At 39.6% G+C, this 22,009-nt stretch overlaps 1 protein-coding gene across 1 annotated transcript; it reads right to left on the reverse strand.

Moving 5' to 3' along the window:
* Window positions 1-6,221: 6,221 nt before the first annotated feature.
* On the reverse strand, window positions 6,222-7,169 carry LOC110125424 (olfactory receptor 8G1-like). Its single transcript, XM_020874447.2, has one exon. It carries the CDS (start codon window positions 7,155-7,157, stop codon window positions 6,222-6,224), a length of 936 nt encoding a protein of 311 aa, XP_020730106.2. The 5' UTR covers window positions 7,158-7,169.
* Window positions 7,170-22,009: the final 14,840 nt, after the last annotated feature.

The following is a 22,009-nucleotide window of genomic DNA, read 5'->3' on the forward strand; positions in this document are numbered from 1 at the left end:
TGACATACACACCGAGGAAACCAGATCTGAAAGAGACACGTGCACCCCAATGTTCATCGCAGCACTGCTTATAATAGCCAGGACATGGAAGCAACCTAGATGCCCATCAGCAGACGAATGGATGAGGAAGCTGTGGTACATATACACCATGGAATATTACTCAGCCATTAAAAAGAATTCATTTGAATCAGTTCTAATGAGATGGCTGAAACTGGAGCCCATTATACAGAGCAAAGTAAGCCAGAAAGATAAAGACCATTACAGTATACTAACACATATATATGTGAAATTTAGAAAGATGGTAACGATAACCCTATATGCAAAACAGAAAAAGAGACACAGATGTATAGAACAGACTAGTGGACTCTGTGGGAGAAGGCGAGGGTGGGATGTTTCAAGAGAACAGCATCGAAACATGTATATTATCTAGGGTGAAACAGATCACCAGCCCAGGTGGGATGTGTGAGACAAGTGCTCGGGCCTGGTGCACTGGGAAGACCCAGAGGGATCGGGTGGAGAGGAAGGTGGGGGGGGGGCGGGACCGGGATGGGAAACACATGTAAATCCATGGCTAATTCATTTCAATGTATGACAAAAACCACTGCAATGTTGTGAAGTAATTAGCCTCCAACTAATAAAAATAAATGGAAAAAAAAAGAAAAAGAAAAAAAAAGAAGCCCGGGCAGAAAAGTGAGCATGACGGGTCTCCACGCTCCAGAGAGTCAGCCAGAAAAAGAGAGAGAGAGACAAAAAAAGACCCGGGGACCTAAGCTCTAATGGAACAAAGGTGCTTTAATGATTTTTCTATGAGTATATACAGGCTGCAGTACAAGAAACTTCTTTCGGGAATGATAGAGATCAGAAAACCAAACATACAGCAACCGTTACCAAGGGAACAAGGGGTAATGTTAGTCACAAGGTCAGGACACAATCCATATCTCAAGAAAGGGGAACGAGACTAAGCAGTTTTGTCCTAAAGAGAATGTTTACTAAAGGAGACCCAAGCCTGCCTCACACAATGACCTCAGTCCCTGGGAGCAGCGTGCTGTTCCGCTTGAAGAGGGACAAAGGACTCATGAGAGACAGCACGTAGGAATCCTCCCGTCAAACACTCCCTGACAATTAATGATTCTTACTTCCCTTTGGAAACATCCCACAAGTATCAACTACTGGGAAAATAAACAATTAGAATTTCTCTCTTTTCTCCATTGGATCTCAAGTGTTTAATATGGTCACATGAATGTGGTTCATTGCTCTTGTTAGATTATACATTGCAAGCCAGGATGTGATGGATTTTTTTACAGCTCTGGTGAATTTCATGTCAAGTTAATTCTAAGTTCAAAATTTCAGGAAATTACAAAGACATACCCTGAAAGAGTTTTCTAAAGTGATTTTCCACAAGGAGAATAATATATAATCAGAGAACAGCATTCACATGTGAGCTTTAAAAGCTTCTGTTTTCATTTCCTCTGCTAACTGTATTTAGCTATCATGATACACCCATAAAACAAAAATATTTTTAATATTTTAACTTGGGGATTGAATGAAAGCATCTGTTAGATAGTGCCATAATTGAGTCCTAACAAGTTTATCAAGAAAAAATAATGACCTAATATCCTCTAATATTATAAAAAGTATGTTGAGAAACAATATAGAGATACATATGTTATTGAGATTATTTTAGTTCTATATAAATTCTGAATTGTATTTGCTAGGAAGTAAAAATTGTATTTAATGTTTTTATCCAAAGTATTTGTTAAATGTTATATCATTTTGAGGAAAAAATTACTATGAAATTTGTTAATAAAGTTTACCTTTTTCAACTTTGAGATATAATTGACATATAATATTGTATAAGCTTACTATATACAATTGATTTAATACAATTTAATATTGCAAATTGGTTTCCACTATGGCTTTAGCTAACACCTCCATCATGTCACATAGTTACCACTTTCTTTTTATGGTAAAAACATTTAAGATTTACTCTCTTAGAAACATATGAAATAGACTTCCCGGGCAGTCCAGTGGTTAAGACTCTGGACTTCCACTTCAGGGGTCTCAGGTTCAATCCCTAGTTAGGGAACTAATATCCACATGCCATGTGGCAAAAAAAAAAAAAAAGAATTAAAAAGAACCATATAATACAATATTATTAACTGCAGTCATTAATCTGTATATTAGATCCCCAGAGCTATTTATCTTACAACTGGAGATGTGTACCCTTTGACCTGCATCTCCTTATCCCCTACCATCTGGTAAAAACCATTCTACTTTCAGTTTCAATGAGTTCATATTTGTCATATTCACATATAAGTGATATCATACAGTATTTGTCTTTCTCTGTTTAACATATTTCACTTAACCTAATGTCTCTGGATCTTTCCATGTTGTCCAAAATGACAGGAGTGATTTCTTTCTCATGGCTCAATAATCCATTATGCATATCCCACATGCCTTGGGCTGTTTCTGTAATTTGGCTAATCAAATTTTGAAAGGCTTTAAATTATTGTTGGTTATCAGATTTTATTCTGATTTTTAAGGGTTTTTTTTTTTTTTGCAGATTTCTACAAAAAAGGGGTAAAACCTAGACTAGAATAATCCATAAACACATAGAAAAAAGTTGCTCATCAATAATTTTCAGACTTAGAACAATAAATATGGTACAATGTAACACAAAGCAAGTGTTCTCAACATTCTGATAATTTTGATAGAACATCCACAAGCATTCTTTAATGGTAAGGAGTACCATAAAAGACATCATTATGTAGTACATATGAGGAACCAGAAATGTGTTTGATAATAGTGTGGAGTGGTCAGAAATGAATGGAGAATTAAAAACTTGCATTTGTTCTTCAAATGTGTTTATAACTGGAAGGTGTTCAAAACTGGAAAGGGAGAATGGAATCAAGAAGCCATGTCAAGACCAGAAAGCAGCAAGAATGAAGTAGCAGGAATAAAACACATTGTTGAGATATTGCAGAAACTATTCCACCCAGTGGGACAAATAGTTTTCTGGAAAACCCTAACAGTTATGAAATATTAATATATTTTACATGTTATGCATATCATTTCAATCACATTTCACATTATTCTTTTAGATACAAAGCCAAATTCAAATATTAACTCTAGAGAGAACAACATACTGCTGTCTAGGGCTAAATACAATTACTGAAAAGAGTGGACAACACTGTTAGTTATTCCTAATTCTCCCTTTCTTCCTCAATAATAAATGCCCTGATTTGTAGTTGGGTAGGTGGCTATATAGATACTATGGTTTTTCTTAGCCCCACTTATTGCCACCATAGACCATATGACTGGGTCACAGAAAGGGAAATAGGAGGAGGTGAGGTCTGTCACTTCCATGCAGCTGTCTTCAAGTTAGGGTACATTATCTCTCCTTCCCTATCTTTAGTTCTGATGGCTGAAGATAGAGACGAAGGATCAATCTGGAACTACTCTCTGAGACCAAAAAATGGATGGAAGCCAGATGTTGTAGCAGAGTCACAATTGAAAAGCAGCTTTATGTCCCCAGTAAGCCACTGAACCCATCCTGAGTCACCTTCAGATTTACATACTATGGTATGTGTGTACTTCTGTGTGTGTGATGCACAATCGCACCTAATTGTGACTAAAGCAGAAGATAAGTGATTTTCTGAAATCCACTCCTTTGACATCTTGAAAATGCTAGTTGTACATGAGGAACTGTATATTTTTTTAGAAATTAATATATGCTTTATGAGAATTAGTGAAAGACAAACTCTGTATGAGACCGTTCCAAACTGATCATAGTGCCTAGTGTTAGAATATATCTATTGTATCATATTCTTTTCCATTATTAAAATAGTGTGCCCTTCTGTACTGGTATCTGAAAAATGCTATATATTTGTTCATTTTTGTCTCATTTGTAGTAGTTCTTTTTCAAAGTCCCTTATCTCCCATTTTTGTGGTAAAGTTTCATCTTTGCTTTGGAATCTGTCTGCTATCCCTATATTTTAGTAGCATGTCTTCTACCAGTTCTTATATCATTAGAGTCAGTACAGACATGTTTTATCTTTCTTTAATCTTTTTGATAGTTTTAATACACAAATGGAGCTCCCCAGGTGGCTGTATTGGTAGAGAATCTACCTGTTAATGCAGGAAATGTATGAGATGCAGGATTGATGCCTGAGTCAGAAAGATCCCCTGGAGGAAGAAATGGCAACCCATTCCAGTATTCTTGCCTAGAGAATCCCATGGACAGAGGAGCCTGATGGGCTACAGTCCATGGGGTCACAGAGAGTCAGACATGACTGAGTGTTGAACAGCAGAAAAACACAAATTCATGCTTGGAAACAAACAAAAATTCTCAGAAATATTCATTCCTATCTTTCAGCCATCTACATGAAAAAATCTATTCAATGCTCTTTGTTTAATGCATAGAGTAATAAAATAATTATTACACATATAAGCCTTATAAAACACACCCTAGCAATAAAAATGTAGATTGGTTTGTAATATATAATATTCATATTAGTTACACATAAACATAGACATATATACATACACATATGTACACATATGGATAGGTACACATGTGTACAGAGAGTTTTTATATGATTAAAATGTAGAATATGAACTTTAGGAATGATTAGTACATAGAAAGTAAAGAGGGAATTTTCCTCTTATTCTCAAAGAGAGGCATAACCTTGCCTCACACGTTACAAATTTAGGTTTTATGAGGTAAGATAAAGGGTGATATCTCACAGAAGTGTTACTATTACATGTTTGAAGGCAAGGTGACTTCAAAGAAAACACTACTTTAGCCTTTTTAGATGAGACAGATGATGTTTAAAACACAGTTTGAAAAGAAAAGTGAAAGCGTTACTTAGTCGTGACTGACTCTTTGTGACCCCAAGAACTGTAGCCCACTTAGGCTCCTCTGTCCGTGGACTTTTCCAGGCAAGAATACTGGAAGGGATTGCCATTTCCTCCTCCAGAGGATCTTCCAGGCCCAGAGATTGAATCCATATCTCCTGCATTGGCAGGCAGACTCTTTACCATCTGAGGCACCAGGTATTTTTATCACGTATTAACAGTTCATGCTGAGTCGAAGGGTAAAGAGGGAATTTATTGCTTAGACATCCCCTTTTCCTCTTCAAAATAACTCAGCTTCTTTTCCATAATAGATACTTTGGGGATAAGAGGGTACTTACCATTAATCAGAAAGTATGTTTTCAATTTTAAACTTTGTGCATGAACTATCCATATGGTTGTAATAATAAAAGAATGTCACTTCTAAATCTAAGATTCTATAATATGAATGGCAAAAAATTAAGATTTTTTTAGAGACAAGAGAAAATGGGTACAGGATGGTCAAGGAAATGGAGGTGGTAGAATTATCTCAGAACAGTGGAGTAAAGAATCCTGCATAAAGATATAAGTCAAAATACACATAATTCTTTAGGGCTGTTTATTACTGTCAATTTCTTCCACAATAGTATTGAACATATGTGTGTCCCATAACATAGGAATTATGTCTTATCACCCGTCATATGCCCTTGTACCTCCTAGTACATTTCTGTGCACAAACTAAGAATTAAAGATTGAATTTTATAGATTGCAAATGGTTAAACATGGTTTACTTTGGAGAGCACACTTGGAGATATTTGTCTTATTAGTAAACAGCACCAGGGACACAAGATATTGAGAAAGTCAAAGGATACAGATAAAATGGATCTATTCCTTGAATTAAGACAAATAAATCTTGGGATTTCCCTGGCAGTCCAGTGTTTAGGAGTCAGCAGTTTCACTGCAGCGGACCCAGGTTTAGTTCTTCATTGGGGGGACTAAGATCTTGCAAGCCACACAGTGCAGTCAAAAAATAAAAAATTTAATCCTAAAACAATAATTTTAAAAGACGAATAAGTCTTGACTAAAAGAGTTCCATATTCCATACATGAAATAATACACATGAAGGCCTTTGGATATTGTTTTAATGTTTAGAGGTAATACTGAGTTTTATGGACATGTAGACACTGGCACATCCTCAAACAGTGCTGCTTTCCATATGATAACACTATGAGTCCAGTCCTCTCCCTGCCACTTTCATCCCAAATAATCAAGTATTAATAGTAACAATGATCTCATTATTTGTGGACATACATTCCTGTGTCTGGACTGTTTCCTGACCAAACTTTCTCAAGAAATTATAAATTTTTGCCAAGGCAAAATACTCATTTTCACAGAAAACATCTTTTTTCAAGGAATTTATTGAAGGCAATTTTGACGTCTTTATTCCTTAGGCTGTAGATCAGGGGATTCAGCATGGGCACAATAATGGTGTAAAACACAGAGGACACTTTCCCTTGGTCCATGGAGCTGACTGATGATGGCTGCAGGTACATGAATGCTGCAGATCCATAGAAAATAGCAACAGCTGAGATGTGGGAGCTGCATGTGCTGAAGGCTTTGGACCTGCCCTCCGTGGAACGAATGTGGAGGATGCTGGAGATGATGAAGATGTAGGAGCCAAGGATGGTCAGGATGGGGGTGAGGATATTAAATGTACTGAAACACAAAACTACCACCTCATTGATGTAAGTACTGGAACAGGAGAGCTCCAGTAGAGGGAAAAGATCACAGAGGTAATGGTTGATCACATCAGCCTTGCAGAAAAGCACTCTTAGCATGCAGCCTGTGTGAGCTGTGGCACCAGTCAAGCCCATGATATAAACCCCAACCACCATGCAAGAACAGAGCTGATAAGACATGGTGACATTGTAAAGTAAGGGGTTACAGATGGCAACATAGCGATCATACGCCATTACAGCCAACATATGACTTTCTGATATAACAAAAACAAGGAAAAAGAAGAGTTGAGTCATACAAGCTGGGTAGGAGATAGTATTCTTCTCTGTCACAAAGCTCATCAGCATTCTGGGGGTAATGACAGTGGACTGACAGAGGTCAATGAAGGACAAACTGCTGAGGAAATAGTACATGGGGGTGTGCAGGCGAGAACTGAGCCCAATCAGCATGATCATGACCAGGTTTCCCAGCACCGTGACCACATAGATTCCTAGGAAGAGGAAGAAAAGGGGCAGCTGGAGTCCTGGATGCTCTGTGAGCCCAGCGAGGATGAACTCAGTCACTGAGGAGTGATTTCCTGCTGCCATTTCCCTCTGGAGATTTATGGAAGAATTGAAGAATTGAAGTGGATATTTATTGTCTTATAACACAATATTTGTAATATAAAAACCAAGACTTTTCAAGCAGATAGCTCCAGTTCTCTCTCTGTTCCTGATCTACGTTAGTGGTCAAAGTGCATCTCAGTAACATAGGATGTGTAAATAATGAATATAAGATAGAATGTTCCTTTGTTTGTTCTATGCTATCAAACCAAAGCACTCTCCCATTAGGTCTCGGTATTGCCCAGTCCCTAGACAGCCAAAGAAATTTTCTGTTAACTTTATTATAAGAACTTTCCATGATTTGTTTTCATTCCTTTCAGCTCTTCTACAGAGCAAACATTATTATGCTTATTTTAAATGCTGGATAACTAACATAGTGGTTGGATATTTTCCCACAGTTAGGCATATAATAAGTATGTGATCAAGCATACAAAATAAGGCCTTTCTGTCTCAGTTTCCATCTCTTCTTTTAGCTACTCATATCTGCCCTTCTATTTCTATCTCTTTGTCATATCAGAGCAACCACTCACAGTAATTAATGTAAGTGGAAAAATTAATATAAAGTACCGGCAGTAGTATATTAATAACTGATCCTTTGCAGTGAATACCTTCACTACAGTCACCTTTTCAAAAATTCAGATAGAGAGCTCAAGAAAGCAACTGGATAGCTAACAATAAGTCTATCATTCAACTTGAACTCCACATCCAGGAAAGACATGAGTTTCTTAATGAGGAGAATTCAGAAATGTGAAATATTAAAGCCTAAATTCGTTCATCCTAAAATCTCTTATGGAATACTCACCATGTGCTGAGTACTCTGTATGACCTGTTATGATCCTGGGCTTAGGTTCTGGGAAACCAGGGCTGCAGCGTGGTGATCTTGCATGATCCTGAGGCTATAACAACAGTATGGGTGTGGTCTTGGTGTCTTTGTTCTCACCTTCAAATTCACCTTCAAACCAAAGCACTCTCCCATAGGCACAAGAGACCAAGGCAGAAAGACTATTTGCACCTTTCTATCTCTGGGATATGGTTTGGAAGAAAGCTGATAATTCCATGCACAACACAGTGTGATGACTTCAAAAGAAAGAGACCCAAGAGGTGTCATCAGAGATTATCAATGTGTCAAAATGGTTACTATTTATTCAGTGCATACCATGTGCTGTCCAAGGCCTTTTATAAATGGTGTCCAAGCAAACTTATGAGTATATTATTCCCATTATATAGATGAAGATACTATTAATAAATTCAGAGACTTAAGTGATTTGTTAGCCGTGACTGGTTTTTCAGTATAACTATGGATAATGATTTCCTAATAGTACAGATAAAAGCAATTGACATATCCACAAGAAACAAAAGTGGTAATTAAGGCCTTGAGCTAACACTGATGTCTTCTGCAAATACTATCTCAAAATCAAAACATGCATAAAACACATACTACATGCAATGAGCATAAGAGCTGGAAAAATTTCTAATCATGATACAAGCATTTATTTTCTGCCACCCTCTTGTTATTGACACTTTTCATCCATAGGCATAAATTTCAGTTGTGATTATGAAGATTATCATTTCAAAGTAAGGTCCTCTTAGTCTTTAGTTAGCAGGACATTGCAAAGTTGTGAATTTTTAAAAAGCTATTTTTATAGAGCTTAGTAATGGCAATGGGTAAAACTGTTCACCTTTTAAAACACAAATTTACTTTAAAAAAATTGGAACTTGCACTTTGAGATATCATTTTGAGAATTATTCCATGGTACTGTATACTTAATCTTGTACTGAAAAAATATGCTAATAACTCTGACAATACCATAAAAGAAATCATTATGAAATTTGTAGAAGATGTTAATGTAAAGAAGAGTAACAGACACTTTTATGATGATAATGATTCTAGAAGATATTGTTAGCCTGTGGATCTGATAGCCTTTGATATTGTAAATAATTTAACAGTCTGTAAGTACAGTTTGCTGTGGACACTTAGGATAGAGAGATGAATAAGACAGAATCCCTACTCTTCAGAGTTTTACAGTCTAGAGAGAGTGGAGGGGGCAGACTAAACAATGTGATAAATGATTGAACAGATCCTTCAGGACATGGTGGCTATGGTGCTAATCCAGGGGAGGGGGCAATGAAAGCTTCCAAAAGAAACCTGAATCTGGAAGGATATAAGTAGGAATAAGCCAGGTCTGCAAAAACATTCAAAATTGGGAAGCACTGGCCTAATGAATCTGTGTTCAAAACATCTGGATCAAGAGAAAACACATCAATCTGCCAATGATTTCATTAAAAAGAACATAACATCCTAAGTTAAAGGAGTGACAATCACACAAGGAAAAAAAAAACATCTGGTGAATTGTGCTTCGATCTGAGGGCTATAATTTATGATGGAGAATTTCAAATTATAATTATCTAAGGCAACAATATTTGGATCAAAATTATTTACTCCAAGTACCTACACAATTAATAACATGAATTTAAATTAGATTTATTCTATGTTACCTCAAAGGACAGAGCTACAGCCCATAAAATACCAGTTTCAATAGCAAGGCTGTCTAATCATTAAATGGGTCTAAATATAATACGGGTTGAATTATGAAAAAGATAGTTTTCTGCCTTCAGAGGTGTTACATTGAGAAGTGAATAACCATTTTTAGATAGCAACCATTTTTAGGAAATCTCTGTAACGGTGTTTGCAGAGGTTGCTGCTGCTGCTGCTAAGTTGCTTCAGTCGTGTCCGACTGTGTGTGACCCCCATAGACGGCAGCCCAGGAGGCTCCCCCATTTCTGGGATTCTCCAGGCAAGAACACTGGAGTGGGTTGCCATTTCCTTCTCCAATGCATGAAAGTGAAAACTGAAAGTGAAGTCGCTCAGTCATGTCTGACTCTTCACGACCCCATGGACTGTAGCCTCCCAGGCTCCTCCGTCCATGGGATTTTCCAGGCAAGAACACTGGAGTGGGTTGCCATTTCCTTCTCCTTGCAGAGGTTAGACTCCCTTAATATGCTGAGATTTAAAAATTCTGGAACAGATGGAGTTCAGATACTCACCCTTTACTTGGAAACCTTAGACTGGGTTGTATGTCTGCTTTAGAGCAAGTACTCTCTAAAGGAAATCTTGAAGATGATGTTCAAGATAGAAATTCCTATGCTCTCTTTTACTCGGTGTTCAAATTCAGATTTTGATTCGAGTTGTTCATAGAAATACTATGAATCAAGATTCATGACTCCTTATTGTAATTTCCTCTTAATTCTACCAGATGCTTGCCAAAGTGACATGCTTTTATCTAAGGTTTCAATATACAGAGGTATCAATAATATCAAAAACATGCTGGAAGCTATTGGGAACTCCCTCAAGATTTCCTTTCACCATGAATGAGCTATGGGAGTATAGAAGCAATTAAAATTTTCTTTTCTCATTCTTTGTTGATAATATCATGAGCTCTCTTGTGTATAATATTTTCAGTATTGAGACAGTAGACAGTCATTAATTTAAGGTCTAGAAATTAAAGCCTGCAGACATCAATCTAGACACTCTTTGAAAAAAATGCTTACTGTATGAATATAATTTCTGAAATATTTGAAGCCATGATTTCAATCTTTTTCTGTTTACTTGAGGTTTGGGGAAATACTTAATTGTAACTAATTATTAGTAGTAAATGTCTTGTTAGCACAGTAGCTAATGTGTCAGTCTTATTAGTTGTAGCTGCTCTATATAGTCTTCAAACATTTTATTTTTATGTACATAAGTCCATTTTTTATAGCCAGGGTTTACTGAGCACTTACCATGCACTGCATTTAATATTAATCTTGTTATATTTGCTAACTCATTCAATTCTCACTATAGCTCAGTGTGGAAGATATTAGGTTGAAAAGTGAAGTGTTAGTTGTTCAGTCATGTCCAACTCTTTGCGACCCCATGGACTGTAGCCTGCCAGACTCCTCCATCCATGGGATTCTGCAGGCAAGAATACTGGAGTGGGCAGCCATTCCCTTCTCCAGGGGATCTTCCTGACCCAGGGATTGAACCTGGGTCTCCTCCATCACAGGCAGATTCTTTACCATATGAACCACCATGGAAACCCTGAATATTAGGTTGAATCGGTGTAATTTGATATGATTAAACCTAAAAAATGTGGAATACTTAAAAAATAAAGAAGCTGAGGCACAGAAAGATTAGTTAATTTTCCCAAGTTTATCTGAATAGTAACTTGTAGGTGAGTTCATTCATAAAAAAAAAATACATTTGATGTATTACATGTATTTTAAAGCAGCTAATAATGTATTCATTCAGCCGACATGCAACACACCATAGTAGGTGTTGGGACAAAAACTAAGAGATGCAAACTGTATGTTTTAAAATGTGTCTACATAGAACTTCATGCATATATATGGCAAACAATTATATAGCACTTGCATTGTGCTTGTGCTGTGCTTAGTCATTTAGTCCTGTCCAACTCTTTGCTACCCCATGAACTGTAGCCCACCAGGCTTCTCTGTCCATGGGGATTCTCCAGGCAAGAATACTGGAGTGGGTTGCCTTGCCCTCCTCCAGGGGATCTTCCCAACCCAGGGATCAAACCAAGATCTCCCACATTGCAGATGGATTCTTTACCATCTGAGCCACAAGTGAAGCTCAAGAATACTGGAGTGGGTAGCCTATCCCTTTTACAGAGGATCTTTCTGACCCAGGAATCAAACTGGGGTCTCCTACATTGCAGGCATATTCTTCACCAGCTGAGCTCCCCAGGAAGCCCATATCACTTACTTTGTGTCAAATAGCATTTTAAGTACTCTTCTTCTTTATCCTTATTTGTTTTATATATACTGAAATTATTCTCACTTTATTGATGGGGAAACTGATTAGAAAGTTTTATGAAGACATTATAAAAAAAATTGAGCCTGAGATTACAATGGTGAGCAAATTAAATATAGAAGGATTGCTGTCTATTGCTCTTCTGAGCTCTCCAACATGGTAGCCACTATTCTGTGAGCCATTCAAAATGTAACTAAAGTACATCAAATTTAAAATCCATTTGTTTTCTGTAATACTGATACATTTTAAGTACTCAATAGTCACATGTAGTCAATGCTTACTGTATTGGAGAAGGCAAATATTGAACATCAGACTTATTCTCAAAAATTCTCTTGGATGAGGCTGCTTCAGTAGAAGAGGGAGAAATTGATGAAATGGTTTATCAAATGTAAAAGCATAAAGATGATACGGAAGATAAGTCCACAGTGCTATGAGACTGTCATTGACAGCCTCAAGCATCTAAGCATTTGCCTGCATAGAAGTGACCACTCAGGTGATAGTCTTGGACCAAAAGGGCAGTTCCAAGGGCAAGTTATATTCATCTTGACAGTGAAGTGGGAAAAATGTTCGGGGGGGGGGGGGTTCTGATACAGCATATGAAACTAAAATGTCTTCTTGTCTAGATGCAATGGACTGACTGATGGTTTCTGTTTTGTGTTTCTAAGGGAGTTTGTTACATTTGTACATTGGGAAGTTTCCAGCGTTCCTGCTCTATAGTCTTTGCCATATGCATTCAACATTCCACTCACTGGACAAAAGTATAGTTGACTCTTGCACAATGACAGAGGTTCGGGATACTGACACAAACAGTTGAAAATCCAGGTGTGGCTTTACAATCAGTCTTCCATTCTCATAAACCAGCCTGGGGTCCTATAGTACCTCAGTAAGTGATTCAGTTCAGTCGCTCAGTCATGTCCAATTCTTTGTGACCCCATGGACTGCAGCATGCCAGGCTTCCCTGTCCATCACCAACTCCCAGAACTTGCTCAAACTCATGTCCATTGAGTCAGTGATGCCATCCAACCATCTCATCCTCTGTCATCCACCTTCAATTTTTCCCAGTGTCAGGGTCTTTTCCAATGAGACAGTTCTTTGCATCAGGTGGCCAAAATATTGAAGTTTCAGCTTTAGAATATTCAGAACTATTCTGTGCATCTGTGTCTCTTTTTCTGTTTTGCATATAGGGTTATCGTTACCATCTTTTTAAATTCCATATATATGTGTTAGTATACTGTATTGGTCTTTATCTATCAAGGGTGAAACAGATCACCAGCCCAGGTTGGATGCATGAGACAAGTGCTCAGGGCTGGTGCACTGGGAAGATCCAGAGGGATGGGATGGAGAGGGAGGCGGGAGGGGGGATTGGGATGGGGAACACATGTAAATAAAAGAAAAAAAATTTAAAAAATAAAAGAATATTCAGAACTGATTCTTTTAGGGTTGACTGGTTGGATCTCCTTGCAGTCCAAGGGACTCTCAAGAGTCTTCTCTAACACAGTTCAAAAGCATCAATTCTTTGGCACTCAGCTTTCTTTATAGTCCAACTCTCACATCCATACATGACTATTGGAAAAACTATAGCTTTGACTAAATGGACCTTTGTTGGCAAAGTAATGTCTCTGCTTTTTAATATGCTGTCTATGTTGGTCATAACTTTTCTTTCAAGGAGCAAGCATCTTTTAATTTCATGACTGCAGTTACCATCTGCAATGATTTTGGAGCCAAAAAAAAAAAAAAAAAATGAAGCTTGTCACTGTTTCCATTGTTTCCCCATCTATTTGCCATGAAGCAATGGGATGGGATGCCATGATCTTAGTTTTCTGAATGCTGAGTTTTAAGCCAACTTTTTCACTCTCCTCTTTTACTTCCATCAAGAGGCTCCTTAGTTCTTCTTCACTTTGTGCCATAATGGTAGGGTCATCTGCATATCTGAGGTTATTGATATTTCTCCCAGCAATCTTGATTCCAGCTTGTGCTTCATCCAACCCAGCGTTTCTCATGATGTACCCTGCATATAAGTTAAATAAGCAGGGTGACAATATATAGCCTTGACATACTCCTTTCCCTATTTGGAACCAGTGTGTTGTTCCAGATCCAGTTCTCACTGTTGCTTTCTGACCTGTGTACAGATTTCTCAGGAGGCAGGTGAAATGGTCTGGTATTCCCATCTCTTGAAGAATTTTCCACAGTTTATTGTGATCCACACAGTCAAAGGCTTTGTCATAGTCAATAAAGCAGAAATAGATGTTACTCTGGATCTCTCTTGCTTTTCTGATGATCCAATTCATGTTGGCAATTTGATGTCTGGTTCCTCTGTCTTTCCAGCTCTGTAAATCCAGCTTGAACATCTGGAAGTTCATGGTTCACCATTGTTCTTAACACCCATTTTATCTTACAGTCATCCCTAGATATCTGAAAGAAACTAAAAAAGGCAGAAGGCCCTCAAACCCCTTAATGAGACCTTTTAAATTTAACCTTAAAAATGTTCAATAACTGGGAAGAGCAGGCAATGCTAGAGAAAGTGCAATGAGATCAAGCCAAATACCACCTTTTAGCCAGTGCCCTACATGGCCCTGGGCTTCCTTGGTGGCTCAGTTGGTAAAGAATCTGCCTGCAATGTAGGAGAACTGGGTTCAGTCCCTGGAGTTGGGAAGATTCCCTGGAGAAGGGCATGACAACCCTCTCCAGTATTCTTGCCTGGAGAATCCCAAGGGTCAGAGGAGCCTGGTGGGCTACTGTTCATGAGGTTGTAAAGAGTAAGACATGACTGAGTGACTAAGGACAGCACAGCATTACAAGGCTTGAAGCCTCCATCAACCAACAAAGAAAGGAAGCCACCTGGGCCCTGCTTCAAATGTGGCAAAGGAGGCCACTGCTTATGCCTAAAGCCAAGATCCGTGCCCCAGCTGTGCCATAAAGAGACATTGTAATGTCAACTGCCCAGATCCCCCTCTAGGGATCAAGACATCCTCTCCTGATCCCCAACAGGAGTCCTCCGATCCAGCTCTGCCCAGACTCCTTGGACTCGCTGCTGAAGACTAAACGTGCCCAGGGCCCCAGGGCCTGACTCTCATCACCTCTATGGAGAACAGGGTAAATCTTACAGTGGCAGGTAAGCCAATCTCCTTTCTCATTGACAGGAGGGCCACTTACTCTGCTATGCTTGCCTGCTCCAGAAAAACCAAGGTATCACAGGTCTCTGCTATTGGGATTGACAGTTTAATATCTATGCCATATCTGGGCCTCTACCTTGCATACTTCATGATACCTCATTTTCCAATTCTTTTCTCATACTCCCAAAATGCCCCACTTCTATCCTTGGGAGAGAACATGTCTCAAAATTCAAAGCCTCTATTACTATCCCAAGCCCACCCTCTGATCTAGCCTGGCTACTGCTCCTCAACCCCACCTCCTCTTCCCCTGCCCCATTGCCCTCCTAGTCTGTGAACCCCATAGCTGGGGATACATGTAACCTATCTGTTACCTCTCACCATGCTCCAATTCATATCCATCTCAACGACTCTTGTAAATCCCCCAGTCAACCACAATACCCCATCTCCCAAGAGCATCATCAAGGGTTTAAACCTATCATCACTAAACTCCTATGTCAGGGCTTCTTATGCCCAACTCACTCTCCCTAAAACACCTCTATCCTATCTGCAAAAATTCAAATGGCTCCTATCACCTGGTCCAGGACCTGAGAATTATCAATGTGGCTGTCATCCCCATACACCCAGTAGTTCCAACTCCCTATACTCTTTTCTCTCTCATTCCCTCTTCCACTACCCATGTCACTGTTCTAGACCTCAAATATGCTTTCTTTACTATCCTTTTACACCCAGACTTTCAAGACCTCTTTGCCTTTACCTGGACTGATCCAGACAATCATTGCTCCCAACAGCTGACATGGACAGTCCTCCCACAAGGCTTTTGTGATAGCCCTCATTTCTTTGACCAAGCTCTAGCATCAGACCTAACCTCTCTTGGCCTTACTCTGAGTACTGTCCTCCAGTATGTGGATGATCTCCTCCTTTGTAGTCCTTCACTTATACACTCTCAACAATACACTATACAACTCCTCAATTTTCTAGTTGATCGAGGCTATAGAGTATCTCCCACCAAGGTTCAGCTCTCTCTTCCTAGAGTCACCCATCTCAGAGTCCTTTTAACACCAACAAAAAGATATATTACTACCTGATAGAAAGTCCCTTATATCCACCCTACCACTCCCTACATCAAAAACAGAGATCCTGTCCTTCTTGGGGTTAGCTGGATATCTACGCCTCTGGATTCCTAATTTCATCCTCTTGGCACAACCCCTATATCAAGCCACCTGAGGAGGTCTTTCAGAACCCCTAGAGCTAAAATCAAATATCTATTCAGCCTTTAACACCCTTAAGCAAACCATTCTCTCAGTCCCAGCTCTAACATTGCCTAACCTTTCTTGCCCCTTTGTACTCCTCAATACTGAGAGACACAAAATTGCCCTAGGAATTTTGTGACAAAATCAGGGTCCCTCCTTCAGCCTTGTTGCTTGACAGTTCAAGGATGGCCAGCCTGCCTACATGCTCTGGCAGCTGCTACATTCCTCGCTCAGGAAAGTAAAAAACTTTCTTTTGGAGCACCCACTGTCATTTTTCACCACATGACTTTAAGGACTTACTTTCTCACAAATCCATGACCCTTCTATCTCCTTCATGCATCCAACTAATTCATGTCATCCTTCTCGAATCTCCCAAGTTCTCCTTTGAAAGCTGTCCTACTCTCAACCCTGCCACCCTTACCCCTAATTCTTCTGAGCCCCCCATCCATACTTGCAAAGAGCATTAGAAGACCTGATGCCCCATTTCTCCCACATTTCCTCAACCCCTTTAAATAACCCTGACTTTACTTGGTATATTGATGGCAGCTCTTTTACAACATCAGAAGGGAAAAAAGTAGCTAGATATGCAACTGTCTCTGACACCAAAATTATTGAATCCCAACCTCTCCCCTCGGGAAACTCTTCCCAAAAGGCAGAACTTATTGCACTAACTAGAGCCCTTACCCTCGCAGCTAACAAGAGAGCAAACATATACACTGATTTTAAATATACTTTCCACATCATACACTCACATGCTGCCACCTGAAAGGAACGAGGGCGTCTGTCTACTAAAGGCTTTCCCCTAACACCCAGCTTATACTCCAACTTTTAAAAGCAGCTAGCGTGCCAACTGCAGTAGGCATCACACATTGCTGAGGTCACCAGTTGGCCTCAGACTCCATTTCATGAGGCAGCTAAGCCGCAGACTGAGAAATAAAACAAGCCTCACTCCAGTCACTAGCTCCACAACATATAGTAATCCCCAACATAAAGCCCCTTTACCTCCCCAAAGAAAAAACACAATTATTACAAGAGGGAGCACAACCACAAGGAGACTGGTTACAAAAACAGGGCCACTATGTCCTTCCCCAGTCTCAGACCACAGGGATTCTTACATTCATCAGGCCCTACACATAGGCACTAAATTTCTTTGTCATCTCTTAAAACCTCTTTTCACCTACCCTAACCTTCTTTCACTCCTACAACAAATCACTCACGCTTGCATTATCTGCTCCTCAGTCTCACCACAGGGAGCCCTAAAGCCTGTTCCCTCATGACCAACACATCAGGCTCCAGGACATATCCCAGGAGAGGACTGGCAAATTGACTTCACTCACATGCCTCCAACATGAAAAATAAAACTCATGCTCACTCTAGTAGACACTTTTTCAGGGTGGATTGAGGCTTTTCCTATGAGATCAGAAACTGCCTCAGAGGTGACAGTTTCTCATATAAGAAATCATCCCTCGCTTTGGCCTCCCACTCTCTCTCCAATCCGGTAATGGGCCAGCTTTTATCTCCCAAATCGTTCAACAAGCAGACCAATCCCTTGACATAACTTGGAAATTACATATTCCTTACAGGTCCCAATCCTCAGGAAAAGTAGAAAAGGCAAATTCTATTCTTAAACGTACCTAACCAAATTCTCTAGAACTGCAAAGGCCACGATGGACCAAACTCCTTCCCATGGCTTAGGCTAACATTAGGGCTACTCCACAGGCCCCATCTTTCCACAGTCCTTTTGACTTCATGTATGGATGCCCTTTCTCTTAAATCAGTTTCCTACTACCAGTCCCTTGCAGGGAGATTATCATCCCACCCTTAACCTTATTAGACACCTCATGAGAGAACATGAGATTGCTCTCTCCCAAAGCCACATCAAATTAACTCGGCTGACCTAACACTCATACCTGGGGAACGAGTCCTGCTTAAAATCTTACACCATAATGTTGTCCATTTGAGGTCATTCTAACCACACTAACAGCTGCTAAACTAGCAGGTCATTCCTTTTGGTTTCATATCTCTAGATTAAAACTGGCCCCAGGAGACTCTCCATCTCTGCTAAAAAACATTCCCTACTCAGATGCTCCTTGCTACACCAGCACTGTTCTGGGACCCACCAGGCTTTAGCTGGATCAAATTCCTGAAGGAACAGAACAGCCAAAAACAAATATTGATAAGTAAAACAAAAACAGATGTATTGGTTACTAATTGGACTAGGATTTCCCCTACTTATCCTATTCAAAATAGGAGTTTACTCTGTGTCTCCCTGAGTGGACTATCATTCAAAAACTTTCCTTCTGTTTTACCTACTTCTCCATTCAATTCAGTTCAGTTGCTCAGTTGTATCCAACTCTTTGTGACCCCATGGACTGCAGCACACCAGGCTTTCCTGTCCATCACCATCTCCAAGAGCCTGCTCAAACTCATGTCCATTGAGTCAGTGATGCCATCCAATCATTTCATCCTCTGTTGCCCCCTTCTCCTCCCACCTTCAATCTTTCCCAGCATCAGGGTCTTTTCCAATGAATCAGTTCTTTGCATCAGGTGACCAAAGTATTGGAGTTTCAGCTTTAGCATCAGTCCTTCATAGCTCTTGTTTTTTGGGTCATGGCCCTCTTCTTACTGTGATCAGCCTAGATGAATTCATTATCCACTTTCCTTCACATAGTAAAACAAGCCCTTACCTTTCCTGGAAACACTACTCTTATTGATCTCCCTTTACTCCTTGGCATCATAAATAATCTTTGTCTTCAAGGAGATTTCATAGAGTTCACACCAACCCAAATTGATTTCTACACCTGGATTCTTATTTTTATCATTTTCTGCCCTTAGACATGGGATGTCACATCACAATTTTACTTTTACCCCCTCCTCTTTTATAGTCCAAACTTCACATTAATACCCTGCCTATAACTCACCCTGCCCCAAACCTTGCCTACCTATTCAGAACTCTAAATCTGACCCATTGTTTACTAAGTACCTCAAACCCAACCCTGCCAGTGATTGTTGGATTTGCTTATCCATCTCCTCACCCAGAGGATTGGCACTCCCCACTTCCACAGATAAGTGGACTCACATAAACACTTCTCTTTATCACACATATGGAGGAGAATCTCTCTTTATATCATACATGTGTTATTTATATTCAATTGATCAAATTCACAATCTGGACAAGATACCGACCTCTCTCCTTAAAGATATCACTTCTACTCATAAAGAACCAGCTAGAGGAGGACCCACCACTCCTGACATTCATCTACAACAATCTCCTTTCTGTTTTTTCCAGACAAAATTCTATAAACAATTCTTACTCCGAACTAGGAACTATACCACCACACCTCTGTAATCACATTTCATATCTCTCCTTCCCTTCAGGATGATCCACCTACCATGTCTCAGGAATTGCAGGACATTCTCTTACTTTCTCAGGAAGACTCCCTTCTGCATATGGCATAAATATGCCTCTTGTAGCGGCTACACTGGCGAGTTCACTGTCATTTTCAGAGACTATTCACAAGTTCCCAGAAAGGCTCCTATTTGCTATCGATTTCAGCTGTTGTCTTCTTACTCCTGGAATATTTTTCTTATGTGGAACCACTACCTATTTATGTCTTCCCACTAACTGGACAGGAACATGCACCCTGGTATATCTGGCCCCAGATATTTCTATTGCTCCTAACAATCAGACACTCCCTGTCTCACTAATTCAAAACCTGCAGGGATTAATAGACACCTGTTGCTCTGGCTAAGCCATGAGAAAATCACCATGGGAAAAGAATAAAAGCAAAATATAAAAATACAGCATAACCCAAATAAAAGTACATTGGGTTGATTAGTTGGAGTCATCATGCCCTGCTAAATTAAGGGAAAACATAGTGTGAATCTGGGTCAGCTCAAGTTCAGAACACTGCTTGTGCACACACCAAGATGTTTTCCCAAGGCATATGCAGGTCTATGACCTCCAGCTAGGTGATATCCCTTGTACAAGAAAATAACAAAGATAGTTTGAAGTAACCAATAAAATGGGAGACGTGACCAGGGACAGAGGAGCCTGACTCCATCATAGCACGACAAATACTTTCTGTTTGCCAATACACTAAATAACAGGAATGTGGATCTGAGGAACAGGGCTCTTGATCCAAGAGGTCTTGAGTCCCCTGGTCCCATCTTTAAAACTTTAATTCTGTCTCTAGTTTCTTTTTCCCAAACTGTGTGTCAATCATTTTCTATCACTACCTGCTGCTCTGGCCGCAGCAATAACTGAACCAGAGGGGCAATTCAATTCTTTATTAATCAGTTTAGGAATAGTTGCTGGGATTGGGACAGGGACCACAGGACTCACAACTTCTTTAAATTACTATCAAAGCCTTTCTAAAGACCTCACTGACAGCCTAGAAGAAATAGCTAACAGCCTTATCACTATCCAAAACCAGCTAGATTCCCTGGCAGCAGTGGTCCTCCAAAACAGAAGAGGATTAGACCTCCTCACAGCAGGAAAAGGAGGCCTATGCCTATTTTTGGAGGAAGCTTGCTGCTTCTATGCCAATAAATCAGGCATTGTAAAGGAAGCAGGATTTAAGAATCAAGAATCAAGCTGGATTTAGAAAGGGCAGAGGAACCAGAGATCAAATTGCCAACATCTGCTGGATCATGGAAAAAGCAAGAGAGTTCCAGAAAAACATCTACATTTGCTTTACTGACTACACCAAAGCCTTTGACTGTGTGGATCACAACAAACTATGGAAAACTCTTAAAGAGATGGGAATACCAGACCACCTGACCTGCCTCTTGAGAAATCTGTATGCAAGTCAAGGAGAAACAGTTAAAACTGGACATGGAACAACAGACTGGTTCCAAATTGGGAAAGGACTATGTCAAGGCAGTATATTGTCACCCTGCTTTTTAAATTTATATGCAGAGTATATCATGTGAAATGCCAGGTTTGATGAAGCACTAGCTGGAATCAAGATTGCTGGGAGAAATATTAATAATCTCAGATATGCAGATTGAGAGAGTCATTTCCTAGGCAGGTTGATAAGAAATCTAGGGGTCCCCAAGGAGAGAGGGGTTTGGAATTCTCAAAGAGGAAGAAAGGACAAACTTTTTCCCCTCTACATTCCTTAGGATCATATAACAGTAATGTATCGTACTTGAGGACAGTCTCTGGAAAAAATCTTCTGGCTAATCCTGTTATCTTAAAATATAAATTATGGGAGTAGATCTGGTGAGGTCTTTACAACCTCCAGACATTCTTTTGATTCATTGTAATAACTAATTGGAGAGTATATAACTCCACTGCTAACACTAGCAAGGGGGTACTCTTTCTGCCCCCTTCTGATGCCTATGTCAGAAGCTTTCTCTATCTCTTTTATACTTTAATAAAACTTTATTACACAAAAGCTCTGAGTGATCAAGCCTCGTCTCTGGCCCCAGATTGAATTCTTCTCCTCCAGAGGCCAAGAATCCCAGCATCTTTTCATGGTTCAGCAACAACCTTTCAAGATGACACCACCATTATGGCAGAAAGCGAAGAAGAACTAAAGAGCCTCTTGATGAAAGTGAAAGAGAAGAGTGAAAAAGTTGGCTTAAAATTCAATATTCAGAAAACTAAGATCATGGCATCTGGTCTCATCACTTCAAGGCAAATAGATGGGGAATCAA

This window comes from Odocoileus virginianus, unplaced genomic scaffold (assembly GCF_023699985.2).
Source record: "Odocoileus virginianus isolate 20LAN1187 ecotype Illinois unplaced genomic scaffold, Ovbor_1.2 Unplaced_Scaffold_19, whole genome shotgun sequence".
Taxonomy (NCBI): Eukaryota; Metazoa; Chordata; class Mammalia; order Artiodactyla; family Cervidae; genus Odocoileus; species Odocoileus virginianus.

Excerpts from the sequence above, each read along its gene's own strand:
- LOC110125424 (XM_020874447.2), bottom strand. The coding sequence starts at position 7,157 with ATGGCAGCAGGAAATCACTCCTCAGTGACTGAGTTCATCCTCGCTGGG.